This window comes from Nothoprocta perdicaria, unplaced genomic scaffold (genome assembly GCF_003342845.1).
Source record: "Nothoprocta perdicaria isolate Ctin4 unplaced genomic scaffold, notPer1 scaffold_46, whole genome shotgun sequence".
NCBI lineage: Eukaryota > Metazoa > Chordata > Aves > Tinamiformes > Tinamidae > Nothoprocta > Nothoprocta perdicaria.
Window position 1 is genome coordinate 503,976 of NW_020455710.1, and position 16,541 is coordinate 520,516.

Genomic DNA, 16,541 nt, shown 5'->3' on the forward strand with positions numbered 1-16,541 from the left:
CGGGGCTGTGGGGCTCGCGGCGGGGGCGCCGAGGGCCGTTGGGGCTGGGGACGCTGCGGACGGCGTTGGAGGAAAGCGGGTGCTTAGGGGCTGGGGGAGCTTTGGGGCTGGGGGGGCCTATTGGGGACGTTGAGAGACCCCCGGGGCTCACGGGGCGCCCTGTCCGTGCGCAGGCTGCGGGGCGCCGGGCAGACATGGTCGGCTACGACCCCGAGGCCAAGTGCGTGTCCACGCTGGAAGCGGCCGCCGCGGGCTCGGCTGCCGGCCTCGTCAACCGGCTCCTCGTCAGTCCCCTGGACGTCGTCAAGATCCGCTTCCAGGTAGCTGCGCCTCGGGAACGGTCCCGTGCGGCCRCCCGGAGCGAGATCCGCCCGCCCTGCCGCCTTGTGCAACACAGCCGCGTATCTTGGGGCTGCTGCTTCTGTTTGGTTAGCTTATCTGGGGTGTTTGAATGGGATCTTACGTTTCTTCATCTTTTCCCCGCTTTCTTCCTCTTTTTCTAAGTAACCTCCATTGTTTAATCGAGTTTCACCATCGTTCACCCTGGTTGTGTTCACTTTGTGTGTGCGTTTTTATCCTGGACACCTCAGAGCCCTGCAGCAAYGCATTCCCAGCCCTTTCCTGATGGGAGTCTGAGGGAAGGCCGAATGTCTCCACTTAACCTTGCTTGTCTGTCAAGGTCGTGAGCTCCTGATTCAGACGCCTGGACCTGGCTGAAATTGAAAGTATTTCCTCTGTTTTTTTTTTCTTTTTTTCCTCCAGCTTCAGATCGAGCAGCTCTCCTCCAGAAACCCACTGGCTAAATATCACGGCATCTTGCAAGCTGCGCAGCGCATCCTGCGGGAGGAGGGCTTGTTTGCCTTCTGGAAGGGCCACGTCCCTGCCCAGTTCCTTTCCGTTGGCTACGGAGCTGTGCAGGTAAGGGGAGCAGACACCAGCCAGGCCTAGACTTGTAGCCCTCCCCGCTTTGCAGCAATTCTACAGCTCTTTGCAGATGCAGAAAAATCCAGGCCTGCACTATGTTAATGCAGGCCAGCCCCCGTTTCAGAGGTGTGTGCTGTGTARTTCCTAAATAAATGCCCCTGGGCTTCCTCCATGGCACTTGTTCTGCTTGGCCAGCCTGGAGCACAGCTAAGAGAAGGGCAAGCCCAGGTCGGTCTGTTCCTGATGACACAGACAAGCCCTGTTTGTTCCTGATAYTTAACTGTTTATGTTCCAAGTTCTTTGTTTTATTTTTGCCTTACGAGCTGATAGGGTGGCAAGTCAGTGAGGCTGATGGTTGTGTTTTGCACAGCACTGTCCTGCTTTGTAAATAGTAACAAGGTGTTTTATGATGGCTGGTTGAAAGAGTAATGGGAAGCGTACCTGTAATACTCTTCAGGTTGCATACAGCATTAAAATGAGATTTTCATAATTGTAAATRGAAGATTGCGTTGACAGAAGTATTGGGGATCAGATTCCTTGTGTTGCTAAGTGATTTTTACAGGGTGTTTTTTGTATATATGCTCCAAGAGGTTGTCAGTKTGAGGGGCTTCTGAAGGGCACAGAGTGGGTGGTTACAGGTGAGGGGTGGAGCCCTTTTGGTAAAGTGAAAAACAGATCTGCCAGCGACAAGAGTTGCCTCCGTGACCTGTGTGTGTTTGTTTCTGTAGTTCATGGTGTTTGAGAGCCTGACAAAACTGGTGCACAACGTCACGTCRTACAGCGCCCGCGGGTCCTTCGTGCACTTTGTCTGCGGCGGCCTCGCYGCTTGCACGGCCACGGTGGCCGTTCAGCCTGTGGACACGCTGCGCACCCGCTTTGCTGCTCAGGGAGAGCCAAAGGTATGGGCCAGGAATCCTGGTTTGGGAATTATTCACAACAGAAGTAATATTTCATTTGCATGAGCATGAGAAGCTTAAAAAGGACGTTACAGCCTGTGGGTTGACATAAAAGAATAGGTACTGCAATTGCTATTGGGCAATATTGGTACTGTGGCCAAGTTATCCTTTGTGCTGTTGACATAGCTTTCTTGTGTTGTAGTGCTGCATGCTTTGTTTGGCTCCTGACAGGTGCCCCAGAAAGGAGAAGCTGCCCTTATCAAGATAGCTTGATGTTCATTTTGGCTGTGGGCCATTTAAAGAGTATTCTGTCTGTTGCACATGGCGAGGTTAATATTTTCCACTTCCAAAGAGTCACGGTTAGGTGGTGATGATGCTAGAAATTAGTCACCTTTCACGTGTGATTCATTGTCTTATTTAGAACAGAATCGATCTCCATGCTAATTAGGTCTGTTACTACTGAAGCGATATGAGTTTGTATCAGAGCCATTTCTGTAAAGGGCTTTGATGTAACATGCAGTAAAATCACAATATATTCATATGAATTCTGTTACAGGAGCAAGCAGAGGCATTAGGAAGAAAATAGCTGTGTGTGATGCAAGTGGTTACAAAAGACCATGATGTCTCTTGGCTCTGAACTTTGTTTCTTCCCCTTAGAGACAAGCCTTGGATGCGGGATACAATGTCAGCCCAGGCTTTTTAAAATGACTTTATTCATCAGTCCATGCAGTCAACTGTAGTTTGAGCAGTGGGAAATTTGTCACCTTTACCAGGAAATAACCATTGGATTTAAACTTGTTCACTGGGTATCTTTCCTCTTGGGTATTGTCTAGATCTATCCCAGCCTTCGCCATGCAGTAGTGACCATGTACCGGACAGAGGGGCTGTGGACTTTCTACAGAGGTCTGACCCCCACAATCATTGCTGTCTTCCCATATGCTGGTCTCCAGTTCTCCTTTTACAACATATTTCAGCAGTTTTCCGAATGGGTGATTCCAGCTGAACGAAAGGAAGCAGGTAGGCATTGGGAGCAGGGATGTCGGTGTTCTTGGAGAGAAGGGGAGGATGAATGCTAGTTTGGGACACTGACATAAACCCGATTTTCTCTCCTCTCAACCTTGTCAGTGCACAATGTCAGTGTGATTCCCATCTCTCATTCTTACACTTGCGCAGGTGTCACAAAGTGTAGTGCAGTCTGCAATTCGTGTTATAGAATGAGCGTGATGGAAACGTGGGTACGTGGGAGAGCAAAGTGCCACAGGTGCCAGACCTGGGCACCCTTTCCTGAACTGTGRGGACACTCTCACTGTGGGAGGACCWTGGCTCGCRTGATTTCTCTCAYTTCATTAGTACTATGGGGACAGGACACTCGGATTTYTTCAGGAAATCTGCCTGCAGATTGCAGCACAGCTGTTGCAACAGAAAAATCATCAAGTCTAATTTAAAACTCCCAAACTCAGGGCTTGGTATTTTTATGTTGATTTATAGCTCCGTTTTCAGAGAACCTCGTCCTCATGCAGTCTGTCACCTTGGCAGTTCCAGAGCCCAGGCACTCCCAAGGAGAGACAGTGTGTGCAACATCAGCATCTTTCTGTTCCTCACCAGAGTTTCTTCAAAAGGTGGAACTAATATTTTCATGATCATGCCTGCCTATTTATTTTTAGATGACAGATGTTCTTACTAAATTTGTGCTGTGAACTGGTGTTTGTCAGGAAGAAGGCTAATATCATAAAGCTCATTTCCCACTGGCCTGTGTGAAATCATCAGGCAGTGTCAACTTGTGACTTACATTGACTTTTTCTGGATGGGAATGATTAATCAGGAGAGCAGGATTTCCAGTGGCTTTTACCCAAGGGGCCAAATRAAAACTTTTGTATCTACTAGTGACAAATTCTTTGTTTCTTTTTTTGTATTGCCACTTGGCAGAGCAAAAGACTGAATCAAGAAGGATTCAGTAAGGACTCGAGATGAGCTGTTGTGCTCTGGCTCTAGCGGATGTTGCAACCTAGATGCAGGACATACAGGCTGAGGTTCTGGACTGTGCAGAAGAGACAGTGCAACTTTCCAGGGTCTTTCTGACCTTACTGCTTATGTGTAAATGATTTTACCTCTCACGACACTTAAATTGGAACTTCCTGCTAATCCCTTCCTTCCCTCTCTGCTATCCTCTCCATTCCCTCTCTTCTCAGGCAATGTTAAGAACCTTGTTTGTGGCAGCTGCGCTGGACTYATCAGCAAAACCCTCACTTATCCCTTTGACCTGTTCAAAAAACGACTCCAAGTGGGCGGCTTTGAGCAAGCCCGGGCAGCCTTTGGGCAGGTAAGAGCTGTTTGAATTGACTGGTTTTCATGAGCTTGCTTTCAGAACAAGCCAGTTACCACTAGAATGAAGTGTTGATTCACCAGTGGTACCTGTGTAGATGGGTATCTGAAAAGCCAATCAGTGTCTTTCGGAAGATACTCTGAGAGTAGGAATTCTAAGTCCTAACCCATTGCACTGGATGCTTCTCCTCTCGCAGAGGGGCAGAATTTGTTCTAAGAGCCCTGATGTGTCACAAGATATTAAACCTTCACGTTGTGACATGACAACATGTGGATAACCAATTTAGAGACTTTAAATGTTRTAGCTATGTTCCTTCAGAAAACCAGAGTTGCCCCTCCTTAAAAATGAAGGAGACAGACAACAATAGCAGCACGGTCTGAAATTGCTATTCCACAAACTCATACCATAAATCATACATGCTGGAATAATCTGCCTAAGCCTTTAGTGACACAGAGCACATACTTTATCTCTACCAAAATAATTCTCTGGCACTTTCAGTTTTATTAATCCCCAAAAGGCATCTCCAGGCTCCATGTYGTGATTCTGTTTCTCTCATGTAGCCTGGGGCTGTGTTCTCTCCCAGGTGAGCTGTCCTGGTGCTGCTGTTTTCACCTTTTCTCCATTTCTCTCCTAGGTGCGGACGTACAGGGGTCTCCTGGACTGTGTGAGGCAGATCATGCGGGAGGAAGGCCCGGGCGGGCTCTTCAAGGGCCTTTCCCCCAGCTTGCTCAAGGCTGCTGTCTCCACCGGCCTCATTTTCTTCTGGTATGAGATGTTCTGCAGCCTGCTGTGCGCTCTGAAGAGCACTGATATCACTAAGAAGAGAAGCTGAAGAGGGCACRTATTTGGCTACCTGTTTTCTTCCTGGAGGGAAGCCGACAGCTTTGCTCTGTCTCAAGCGTGCCMAAAACACCCGAGCTCTGAATGTAAGAAACTGCCTGCTAGGCCCACACRGCAGCAAGTGAATGTGAGTTGCCTCCACAGAGCACTTTCTTCTTCTGCCTCCTCGAATATGAGCAGATGTTTAGCAAGGGAAACAGAAAAACAAAACCAAAAAACAAGCGTGAAACTACCTAGAGACTCTGCACTGAAAAGGCACCTGATAAAGCAGGAGGGATTCCAGCACTGGCCCTTGGTCACAGAGGTGGATGCTGCTCTAGCTCGTGCTGTTTTAACTGATGTCGCTTTGTGTAGCTGCAACCTCACAGCTTTATTTCTCTGCCCATGGCCTGCTTGTTGCAGCATATTCTTATATTGCACAGGTACCACTGCTGTTTGGAAGTCAGTTAAATTCTCCTGAAGGTGCAGGGGTCCTTGGATTCCCTTTTCTTTGCTGCCAGCTGCTTCTGTCTGTGACCACTTACCGGCTCTGCATCTTCAGCTGCCTTAAACACAGTGTCTTCTGGTGATTCGTGGTGACCCAAACTTGCACTTCCTGGAAATCTGATGAGCTTGATGAAGTCTTAGAAGTGCCCATCTATTTCCTGCTGTGTCTTGCCATGCATCACATAGGGTTTTGTGTCACCTCGGGCATTTTTTCATAAGGAAACCTACACATTGAGAACTCTGCTCGGAGGAGAATTCAACGCACAACAAACCCAATCCCTGCTTTGGGGTTCTTAGCTTCCCTGCTGCTGTGCAGTGAGCAAACAGATGCTGTATATAATTTTACAGTCAATATTTAATCTATGTGAAGACCATGAAGGAGTGTCCTGTGGAAACTAGGAAAAAAACCACCACAATTTTGAATGTTCTAACTGTTTTTCTGAAGTGGCCTCCAAACATTTCTAAGCCTCTATTCTCGAGTGGTGCTAACAGATAAAAATGTTCTGAGAAGATCAGCCCAAGCGAGAAGGCTAAACTTGTAAAACAGGAATTTTTTAACAGAGCCTGGTGCTTGACCAGAAAAGGATGATGAAATTATGGGTGGAAAAGAAGTGTTATTCTGGAGTTCCAAAGGTTTTACAAATGAATGGCAAATTACAAAAAAAAAAAAAAAAAAGATTTATGTAAGAGGAAAAAAAAAAAAAAGACGAAAATGGTTCCATTCCTCATCTTCTATTCTCTGTTATTTAAAGCTGAGCAGGGTGTGGTGGATCAGAGCAGGAGCCCTGCGGGCCTTCGTGTGGCCTCCACAGCTCTCTGTGTGGACATGGCACTGCAGTATTTTGTGTGGCCTCCCTGGGCCTCCATGCACAAGTGGCCCCAGGGACCCTCAGGTCATTCGTGCAGCCTCCTTGGGCCTCCGTGCGCACGTGGCCCCGGAGGCCTGCGGGGAGGGCAGACTTCCAAGGAAAAGCACATTAATCACCTGGGACACTGCTGGAAAGGGGGGAGCCCTGCCGTTATTTAGAGGATGGTTTGATGGTTCTCGAGTGAGTCGGATTTTTTTGTGTCTCTTCTGCGTTACTCAGGGTGTTAATCCCGAATGATCTGGCCGAATTCCAGTGTGACCAATTCCATTCTGTTGACACAGCTTCTCCATGGAATTTTCGTCGCCTGTCGCTGCTGCTCACTTATCCAGAGGTATTAGGAGAGGCTTTTTTTAAAGAGCAGCTGTTTCGCTGGTAGGTAAAATATCCAGGGAGATGCCTTGCTAGCCTGGGACAAACAACTTTGTGTCTGACGTGATCTGAGACCTTTGAGTGGAAAAAGACTGAGTTTCACTGCAGGTGACTGTGGCAACTGCAAAAAATTAGATTCACTGAATAATGTTAGTGTCAGGTAGGAGACATGAGCAGGAGACATGAAATGAGGAGACAGGAGGGAGTGTTGGCTGCATGCACTGAAAAACACACGGTTTTGATTAAAGAAGAAAATGCAATGACTGTGAATGTTGAGTAAGGCTCCTTGAAGTGCCTCGATCCCGTTGGCATTTTCCTAAATTATTTAGGCTCTTCTGAGAACACCCCAAATTCTTCTTAATAATATTTTGCCTTTGTTTGCACTCTAGGAAGACGTCATAACTTGTAATGGCTTGGAAGGCCTCATAACCACTAATGAACTTAAGTGTCGTGACGTCTTTCTGAGGCACCAAAAGGCCTCGTCTCAAAGCTGGTACAAAGAGGATGGGATTGAGACTGTCTTGATTGTTCTAGAGAGAAATGGTCCCAGTTGGCACGGACAGCACTGACTGCAACAGAAAATTTTTCCGTACTGACCTAGACTTCAATATCCCTATAGGAAATCTGGACCCATCCATCCTGTGTAAACATCGCAAGCCTCTTGTTTTCCATTTCATGTCAGAGCTGCTGTTGCTCCGCGCACAATAGAAGGAAACTGGGTAGGAACTAAGCGACGGGAGCCGCAGCCTCTGGGATAGAGAGATTTTCTTTGGTTCTCCTGGGAGCAAAGCACAGAGAGCAGAACCGCACACCCTGCCAGGACGGTGCTCCCTGCTTGTGCTCGGGAGCTTGGGACCGCCCGGCTGCCGCTTTGGGACGTAGAGCAGCAAGTGGAGAAGGGCTGCTCCTACCCCTGCTGTCTGGGGAAGAGGAGAGAACAATAACAGGGATAATTTGCTGTTCTGTGTTGAATGAGATAACCTGGAGCAGATAGCACAGCTGGAGGTGGAGCTCTGTGGGCTGCCCGTCTCTGGAGGAGGCACCCCGTGGCCGGAGACCGTGGGTGTATGGAGTGCCTGGGTGTATAGAGCACCTGGGTGTATATGGTGTCTGGGTGTATATAGCACGCGGGGCCATTAATCGGGGTGCTGCAGGTCCTGTGAGTGAAGGAGAAAAGCAGCAATCTCAGAATATCCCGAGCTGGGTCTGAGAGTCGCTTTGTCGCCTGCCTCAGAGAGGGGACTGAGGTCACCGCTCTGGCAAGAGCCACTTGTAGCATTTGAGGCTCCGCTTTTGGAATTGGAGGAGCAGGAACTGGGAGAGCCCTGGGGTCACCTTGCTCCTCCCAGGTCTGCTCCTGGGAACGGCTGCCCTGGATCCTCGGGTTTCTCGGCCTCACGCAGCAGCAGCACCAGGAGCCTCCTGGGGATGGCAGGGATTTTCACTCCCATGTAATCCTATCAGGGCGGATTTGCGTCACCCCAAATTCACCTCTCCAGCTGCTCAGCGGTGACGTTTCCTTCTAGTGCCTTTTACCCCTGGACAGTCAGGGCACGCGGCGCCCACGAGTGCTGTTCCAGACACTCCGTTTCCCACCGCACCCAGTGACGCCCAGGCCCGGCCCCAGTCGCGCTGCCCAGGGTGCTCGGCCAGGGCGGCACAGCCCAAGTCGTGGAAAGAACCGAGCGCTGTGGGCTGGACGGCGGTTGTGCCCGCACCGTTTTCCCCTCTGCGTTGTGGCGCTGCCTTTCCCCGCTGCCTCTCCCTCCGGGTGGCCTTTCTGCAGCTGCTGGGTCCCGCCGCGTGCCCTGTGTGCGCAGGACGGAGCGGGGATATTAGAGGTTTCCTTATGTTCGTGCCCGGCTGTTTCCCACCCGCTGCCGCCGCGTTCGCGGGAGGACTCGTGCACAGCGGGAGAGGCCGGGGCGGCTGCACCCGCTCGCCGGGCGCTGCCGAGGGTGCGAGCTCCGGCCGCGCCGGGTTTTAACGTGTTCTCGGCATGAACCGGGGCAGCTCCGCAGCCCGGGGGCCGCTCCGGGCCGCCGTGTCCCGGCGCTTGCAGGCGGGGGCGCTGCGGCGGCCCGGTCCGGCCCGGCCCCCGGGCTCGGGCGAGGAAATGACCTAAGAGGAAACCGGAGCGAGGCCCGGAGCGGGAGCCGCGGGCCCGGGAGCCGGAGCCGCGATGGCGCCGCGCGGGGCGGCCGCGCCGGGCAGGTCGGTGCGGAGCGGAGCGGAGCGGGCGCCCCCGCGGGCCCGGGGCCCTGCGGAGCGGCGGGGGCCGCCCCCGGTGCCGGCCGGGCCCGGGGCCTCCCCGCAGCGCGGTGACTAAGGGGGGAGGAATCCGCACACGCAGCGAAACGGCGGCTCCGGGCGCAGCCGCCCCGGCCCCGGCGTGGCCCAGCCCTGCAGAGCAAGAGGCTGAAACGGGGCTTGTTTCCCGGCTGGAAGAGCCTCAAGGCTCCAAGCTCCAGGTGCAGGAGCTCCCTGCGAAGGGCTGGTAGGAGGCGAGGCCGGGGAAGCCTCCGAGTGCGGGACTCCCCGGGGCTGCCCTCGGCTCCCAGGGCTGCCCTTCGGGCTGGGCTCTCGCGGAAGAAGAGCCCGCACTCCGACACCTGGGAATTCGGGGCTTCACCGAGGCGCTCGGCAGAACCCCGGCCTCTCCCAGCTGCCCTGTTCTCTCTTCCAGGGGCCGCCGCTAGCGCCTCGGCTCCGCGGAGCCGGCCGGTCATGGGCGAGAAGGGCAGGGAGGAGTATCGCATGCAGTCCTTCGACGCGGCCACGCAGCAGCTGCTCAAGACGGCGCTCAAAGGTACCCGCCGCGGGCGAGGCCAGGTGCCTGGACCCCCCTCTGCTGACACCGACCGCTAAGGGCACCAAAGCCGCTTCGTAAGCGGTGACCGTGCGCCCGGGAGGCCTTTGCTCCCTGCCTTGCCCCTGCTCACCTCCTCCCTGCAGCTGCTCCGGTTTGGCTCCTGCACCTCGGAGGAGGCGGGTTTGAAAGTCACTGAACTTTTCTCCTCTTGCATTGCTGTAATTTTTCTGCAATTTTTGCATTGCTCTTGTTTTTCTCCATTTTTTCTGGCTCCTTCCTCTTCCAGTCACCCAGCAGCTCCCCCACACCTGGTCACCTCTCCTCCCCTGGCTTGGTTTCTTCTCCCTTTCCCCCTGCCTCTTCCTGCTGCCTGCCCATCCCGCTCTGCCAGGGCTGGCATCTCCCACTTCCCATGTCTCTATTCAGAATCCAGTAGGAATTTGCCCATTTGGCTGCCATTAACCTCGCTTTGAAGCAGTGCTGGTGTTTCATATTCAGGTCAGCTTCTTGCTTTCCCACTTCTATGCTTTCCTCCTCTTTTCTTTGCATTGCGATGGCCGCGTGACAGAGGCTGCTGACTGCTCACGCTGTTGCCTCCCTCCACAGACCCCAGCAGTGTGGACCTGGAGAAAGTGGCCAATATTATAGTGGACCAGTCTCTGCAAGACTGCGTGTTCAGCAAGGAGGCCGGGCGCATCTGCTACACCATCATCCAGGTGAGGAAGAGCCTCCGCGCGGGCCGGGAACGGGGAGGACGCCAGGGACGCGCAGCCCTCCGGCCGTCTCATGCTCCACTTTCGTCCCCCGGCCTGTCGCCACAGGCAGAGAGCAAACAGGTCGGCCAGAGCGTCTTCCGGAGGAGCCTGCTGAACCGGCTGCAGCAGGAGTACAAGGCCAGGGAGGAGCTGCGCAGCCGCTCGCTCCAGGCCTGGACCTGCTACGTCACCTTCATCTGCAACATCTTCGACTACCTGCGGGTAAGGGGAGCTGCAAGGGAAAGGCCCCCTGAAACACCCGCAGAGCCTTCCCCTCCGGGCCCGAGCTCTGACAGTGGCTCCTGCCCCTCCGCAGGTCAACAACATGCCCATGATGGCGCTGGTGAACCCGGTTTACGACTGTCTCTTCCGCCTGGCGCAGCCCGACAGCCTGCACAAGGAGGAGGAGGTGAGTGCGGGGCAGAGGGTGACAACCCGCTGCTGCGGGGACAAGGAGCAGCGAAACGCGCAGCCCTGGGCAGAGCTTGGAGGGAGCGCTGGGAGCAGGAGCAGGGAGCGGATGGAGGGGCTGCTTGTGAGCCCCTGGATGTCCCCGCTGAAGCTGGCGCTGCTGTGGGGACCTGCAGCAGATGCAGCCGTTCCTCGAACCCGGGGCGTTCCTGGGTTATGCGGCTTCAGCTCCTACCTAAGCGCAGACGTAGGAGGAGCGGCAGAACGGTGGCTGCACGGGGCCTTTCCCACAGCAAACAAGTCCTTTTCCACCCGATGCTGCTGCCTTTCCCTGGCAAACTTGCTGGCGAGGCAGGGGAGCCTAGGGAGGTGCTTGTCCTGGCACAGACATCCAGCCTCTCCTTCCAGCGGGTCACAGCACCTGTGGGAGAGCACAGAAGTCTGGGCCAGCCTCATCTTGATTCTCATAGATATTTTAGGGCTAGGCCCATCCATAAAAGACTGCAGGAGCTCTCCGTGGAGATGTGTGTCCCTTGTCCCCTTGTACTCAGGTGGCTTTTCCCCTTCCCTCTGCAGGTGGACTGCTTGGTCCTGCAGCTGCATCGCATCGGCGAGCAGCTGGAGAAGATGAACTCGCAGCGCATGGACGAGCTCTTCTCCCTGCTCCGCGACGGCTTCCTGCTGCAGGAGGGGCTCAGCTCCCTGTCCCAGCTCCTGCTGCTGGAGATCATCGAGTTCCGGGCCGCGGACTGGAAGATGACGGACGCTGCCCAGAAATACTATTACAGCGAAGTGACGGATTAGCCGCTGCGAGACGTCCCCAGCACTTTCACCAGCAAGCGTCGAACCAAGGTTGCATTTCTTTTCATATTAATGTTTTTCTAGCACTTCCTGTAAATAGGATTTACGCTGGCTAGAGCCCCCGTGCACGTAGCTGCCGGGCTGTACCTGGTGCTAGGCTCACTTTAGAGGTGTGGTGAGGTGGGAGAGGGAGGGCGCGTTACCACCCAGCAAGTCCTTATGAGCTCGAACGAGGAAAGACTAAGCAAGCAGGGCCTGGTTAGCCTGGAGAGGAGAAGGTTGAGAGGGGTCTGATCAATGTGTGCAAATACTTGAGGGGAGAATGTAGGGAGGAAGGGGCCAAGCTCTGCTCAGTGGTGGCCAGTGACAGGACAAGGGGCAGTGGGGACAAGCTGAAGCCCAGGCAGCTCCAGCCCCACGTGAGGAAGAGCTTCTGCTCTGTGAGGGTGCCCGAGCCCCGGCCCAGGCTGCCCAGGGAGGCTGCGGAGGCTCCTGCTCTGGAGATCTCCCAAACCCACCTGGATGCGACCGGGTGCCCCGTGCTCTGGGTATCCCTGCTGGAGCAGGGGGTTGGACTGGGTGATCTCCAGATGTCCCTTCCAACCTCAGCAATTCTGGGATTCTTCCCCTGGTTTGGTCTAATTATGGAGTGGTGCCAGCAAAGGGCAAGGAATTTCAACGCAGTGTTGTATGAGAGCATTATGGAAAGCACCGCTCGCACAGAGAGCCCTCTGCTTTACCCAAGAGCCAGCAGAGCCGAGGGAGGCAGAAGGGAAAGCCTGACAGTCCCCCGAGCCAGGTTGTACCTGTTCCTGTGGGACAAGCCTCAGAAAACACTGTTGTCGGGCGGGCCGCCAACAGCGCCAGCGAGCGCTGCCTCTCCAGCTGCCTCCCGCGCTGGCCGAACCTCCGTTCAGGCGTCACCACCACCGGCCACCGACGCTCCCCCGGGGCAACGCGCCGCACGAGCAGCTAGGAACAGGTTTTGTAGGTTTTACACAACTGCGATGTTTCCTCAAAATTCAGTGCGTTTCAAAGATGGTGTGTTCCTTAGGAGAATGGGAGAGGAAGAAAGGCAACTATATAGTTTATTGAGAGCTCTTTTTTCTAATAAAAGTTTTCCACTACGTGCGCCCTGTGTTCTCCCTGTGCAGCTGCTGAGCTGCAGCAAGGGCTGCTCTGAGCAGCCCATGGAAGCTGCTCCTACCAGACACCCTACGGTGGCATCGCCCAGGTTCTGCCCTGCTCGTTTCTGCCCTCCAGTGCAGGGCAGCAGAGGGGGTTTGGGCCAAGCGCGTGGCTGGAGAGAGCAGTGACAGATTCAAGCAACAGAGACAAAGGTTTAGAATCAAGATGCTTTTCCTGGGAAGCTCAAATTTTATTTTTTCCTGTTAATATCTCCATCAAGTCTCTGCAATATCACTGATGACCAGACCTAAAAGTTAAAAAGGGCTTTATTGCCTTTTTTTTTTTTTTTAATCAACCATACTAAGACTGTTTGTTGTGTGGGGAAGAAGCTGCAGTTCTTTTCTTCCTTTGCTGAGTGCCAAAAAGGGGAAAATATTGCTGATCACAGCAGCAGAGTGACTTGGAAGTCCTGAGGAAGCAGGTAAGTGGAATGGAAAAATATTATTTTATACGGTATTGCTCGAGGGAGGAAAAAAAAAGAGAAAAAATGCACAATATCTAAGGCTTGTCTTCACAGGGAGGTGATTCTGAAATAACCAGAGCACTGTGCAGGGGTTGGCAGCTGTCTCAGACTCTACCTTCCAGCCAAGCAGGAAGGAACCGAACCTGTGTGATGGGAACCTGTGTGGTCCGAGGGGTTTCCGTGCCGCGGGGGGCTCCCAGGCCGCCCCCCCGGCGGCGGTGGCGCCGGCTCCGCTCGGCTGCCGCGGCGGGTCCCGCGTGGCGGCCCTACCACCAGCGGAAGTGGGCGTAGGCGCGGTTGGACTCGGCCATCTTGTGCAGCACGTGCTTCTTCTTGACGACGGGCCCCTCGTTGCGGAAGGCCTGGAGCAGCTCCTGCGAGAGCTTCTCGGGCAGCAGCGTGCGGCGGTGCTTGTTCTCCCTGCACTCCGTGATGAGCCACTTCATGGCCAGGAAGCGCTTGCGGTTGTCCTTGAGGGGGATTGGCACCTGCAAGAGATGCCGCCCCTAAGAGCCCGCGGAGGCGGCACCGGCCTCTCCTCCGGTGTCCGGAGGTGTCCAGCTGGACACGGGTACTTCTAGAGCCTCCTCTGACTCCAGGGGCAACCTGCTGCCCCCCCAGCGATGCCGGGGGCAGTAAAATGGGCAGCTCATTCATGCCAGTTCACCTCACCTGCACTTAAAACCAGCTACCGAAAGGGGAGTCCTGAGCGGTCTCAGGTACTGTCTGCAAGAGGCCTTTGGAAGGATTCCCGGCTAACTGAGGAATTATCTATCGGAATCTATCGATCAGTATTTATCTATTGGTATCTAGCCCACCCCTCCTGTCGCCCTGCCCTGCCCCACGGCTTTGGGGCCTCTCCCCATTGCAGAGGGGATGGGACTGGCAGTCCAGGGACTGCTGGTTGTTTTGCTGCCTGTCACTGACCTCCTCCTCGGACAGTTTGCTATGAACCCTCCTGGTATATTCAGATAAGCAGAGACTGCTGCTCATACAGGCACTACCACGATCACAAACTGGGGTCCTGACCTTGGACAGGATTTCCAGGTGCTGTTACAAGCCAGATAAGACAACATGGCTCCATTTCTGAGGGAGGAGAAAGCCCAGAAAAAGGCATGAAAACTAGTGTTTTTGCTTCCCTTGTTGGTTTTCTCCTGAACAGATGTGTTCCCAGACCCCCTCCTTTTACCTGGTAGGTTTTGCCTCCTTTTGTGATGCTGCAGAGCCCTATAACAGGCTGACAGTTTTTCAGAGCCTCGTGGAAAATTACATATGGGTTGCACTCAATCTTCTCCTTCTCGTGTTCTGCAGCCTTGTGGTACTTCTCCAGCTGCTTCCTTTTAACGGCCTCTAGGGTCTTGGGGCAAACACAAGGGAGAAATGCAGAGAAAACAGATTATCTCCTTCCATAAAATCACATCATATTTACAGACGTATTGTTTTCATTTCACAAATGTAGCTGCAGGTGCTTTTCTAGCTCTACTGGCATCAGATCAGCACTCAGCACATTTTACTTCACCCTCTTTCAGCTCTTGTCTCTTTATTTAAGGCCAAGCAGCAGAGACCAGAGCCAGGGAGAGGAACACAGGTCTGAATTGGAGGGCACCCTCCCTCCAAAGCCTCTTCTCAGGACCCCAACACTCTTGGTGTTTTTCTGGTACAAATAACCCGTTATTTGGGGAATCTTGTTGACAACACATGTCCCCATTCGAAGGGCTGACCTGTTTATAGGACCCTGGCTTCACTGGAAAAGTACACATAAGATAAGGCATGAAAACAGCTGAGAGGATATGACCCACATCCTGGCACATCCTAATTCCTAGGGGCTTGAGTACCCAGCTTTTCTTTTTGCATTATTTTAGACAGACTTCTGAAAAGAAACATGACTTCTCACCTGTGCCATAAGGCTTCTGGCCAGCACTTTATTTCCATCCTTCATCATCATGTTGGTGAATTTACTGTCAACACAAAGGCAAACACGATCTGATCGAAACAGCTTTCACCTCCCAAGGAAATAAGATTCCCCCCATTGTGGTGTTCCCATGGTTAAATCTGGGTGCTGCTATGTCTGGGGGGCTGTAATCACTGCTAACTGCAGCCCGGGCTTTGTAGGAGATCAGCGCAAGTGAAGGGAACGTCTGTAGGAGAAGGCAATGTGCAGCACAGCAAGCACAGGCTGAGGAGGACAGCAAAACTCCCACGTGTTTTGGCTCTGTGGGACCTAGTGGTAACGGAGGAGATGGTGCTTTCGCTGACCTGATCATAGGGTCGCTGAACACAGAACTGGAGACGTTGGAAGGAGCAGCTTTGATGGGTCGAACAGCCCTGAGCTCCTGTCTTGCCTTTTCCTCCTTGGACAGCTCATCCCAGGACTTCTGGAGCAACTCCTTGTCCACTTCTGGCTCTAGAAACTGGGCGTTGTAGCGACTCCACCTCACTTGTGTCAGCCTGCAAAGGAGGAGACGGGAAAGGGGCCGTGAACCAGGAGCCGCGACTCGTCAGGGGGCCGGGCAGCCGCGACGAGCCCGAGGGCAGCGGCGCCCGCAGCTTTAGTCACCACAGAGGCCACAGGTCCGAGGGGCCAGCCTGGCCAGGCCTGAGAGGCGCCGAGGTGCCCGGCAGCGGGAGCAGAAACGCCGCCGTGCGCTGGCGGACGCGAACGAGGAGCCTGAACGGGAGCGCTGCTCCCGTACTTGGCGTTCATTTCACGGGCAGCTAGCAGGAAAGGGTGCTGGGGGGAACGCAGGGGGACTAGGGAGCTCCTCGTGCTCCCCCAACGTGAAAAAGCAGCCCCAAAGCCGCGATTAAAGATGGGGACGAGTCCCAGGAGCGCCGTTAAGCGTCGTTCCCAGCCCAGTGCCGGATCCCGCCCTCCACGGGGACCCGTCCCGGTCGCGGTCCCGTCCCCGTTCCGTGCCGGCGCAGGCAGCCGCGCTGCCGCCGCTTACCGGGGCAGCCAGGCCCGCAGCCGCCCGCCCAGCCCCGCCGCGCCGGGCGCCGCCATCTTGCGCGTGCGCGCGGCCGCGGGCGGCGGGAGGGGCCGCGGCCTCGCGTCACCAGACGGGGGCGGAAAGTGGTTAAAGAGCCTCAAAATGCGCTGCAAAATCCACACACACACACCCCGGCCGTGCGGCCCCCCCGCTCCAGGGTGGGGGGACACGAGCCCGGCGCGCTGCGTGTGGGGGCAACGGGGCCGGGGGGTAACGGCAGCTGGGGGGGGACAACTGGTACCGAGGGGGTACAACGGGCACCGGGGGTGATAACGGGCACCGGGGGAGGTAACGGCCGCCGGCGGGGAGGACAACGGGCACCAGGAAGGCACTATGGGCACCAGGGGACGACAACGAGCCCTGGCGCTGGGCGGGCACGCGGGGGCGGCGCCGCTTCCCGCGATGGCTCCCGGG

At 54.6% G+C, this 16,541-nt stretch overlaps 3 protein-coding genes across 3 annotated transcripts; 2 read left to right on the forward strand and 1 right to left on the reverse strand.

Moving 5' to 3' along the window:
- The first annotated feature begins 180 nt into the window (after positions 1 to 180).
- Positions 181 to 6,013, forward strand: SLC25A19 (solute carrier family 25 member 19). The gene is made up of 6 exons (XM_026046920.1): positions 181 to 320; positions 763 to 918; positions 1,653 to 1,823; positions 2,654 to 2,837; positions 4,010 to 4,140; positions 4,778 to 6,013. The coding sequence occupies exons 1-6, from the start codon at positions 195 to 197 to the stop codon at positions 4,973 to 4,975; spliced, it is 966 nt and encodes a 321-aa protein (XP_025902705.1). The 5' UTR covers positions 181 to 194; the 3' UTR covers positions 4,976 to 6,013.
- A 3,387-nt stretch (positions 6,014 to 9,400) lies between these two features.
- On the forward strand, positions 9,401 to 11,698 carry MIF4GD (MIF4G domain containing). The gene is made up of 5 exons (XM_026046801.1): positions 9,401 to 9,516; positions 10,126 to 10,235; positions 10,341 to 10,496; positions 10,591 to 10,683; positions 11,262 to 11,698. Exons 1-5 carry the CDS (start codon positions 9,435 to 9,437, stop codon positions 11,487 to 11,489), a joined length of 669 nt encoding a protein of 222 aa, XP_025902586.1. The 5' UTR covers positions 9,401 to 9,434; the 3' UTR covers positions 11,490 to 11,698.
- A 1,690-nt stretch (positions 11,699 to 13,388) lies between these two features.
- MRPS7 (mitochondrial ribosomal protein S7) lies at positions 13,389 to 16,141 on the reverse strand. The gene is made up of 5 exons (XM_026046796.1): positions 16,086 to 16,141; positions 15,394 to 15,585; positions 15,032 to 15,095; positions 14,327 to 14,494; positions 13,389 to 13,625 (listed from the first exon to the last, which is right to left on the reverse strand). Exons 1-5 carry the CDS (start codon positions 16,139 to 16,141, stop codon positions 13,404 to 13,406), a joined length of 702 nt encoding a protein of 233 aa, XP_025902581.1. The 3' UTR covers positions 13,389 to 13,403.
- Positions 16,142 to 16,541: the final 400 nt, after the last annotated feature.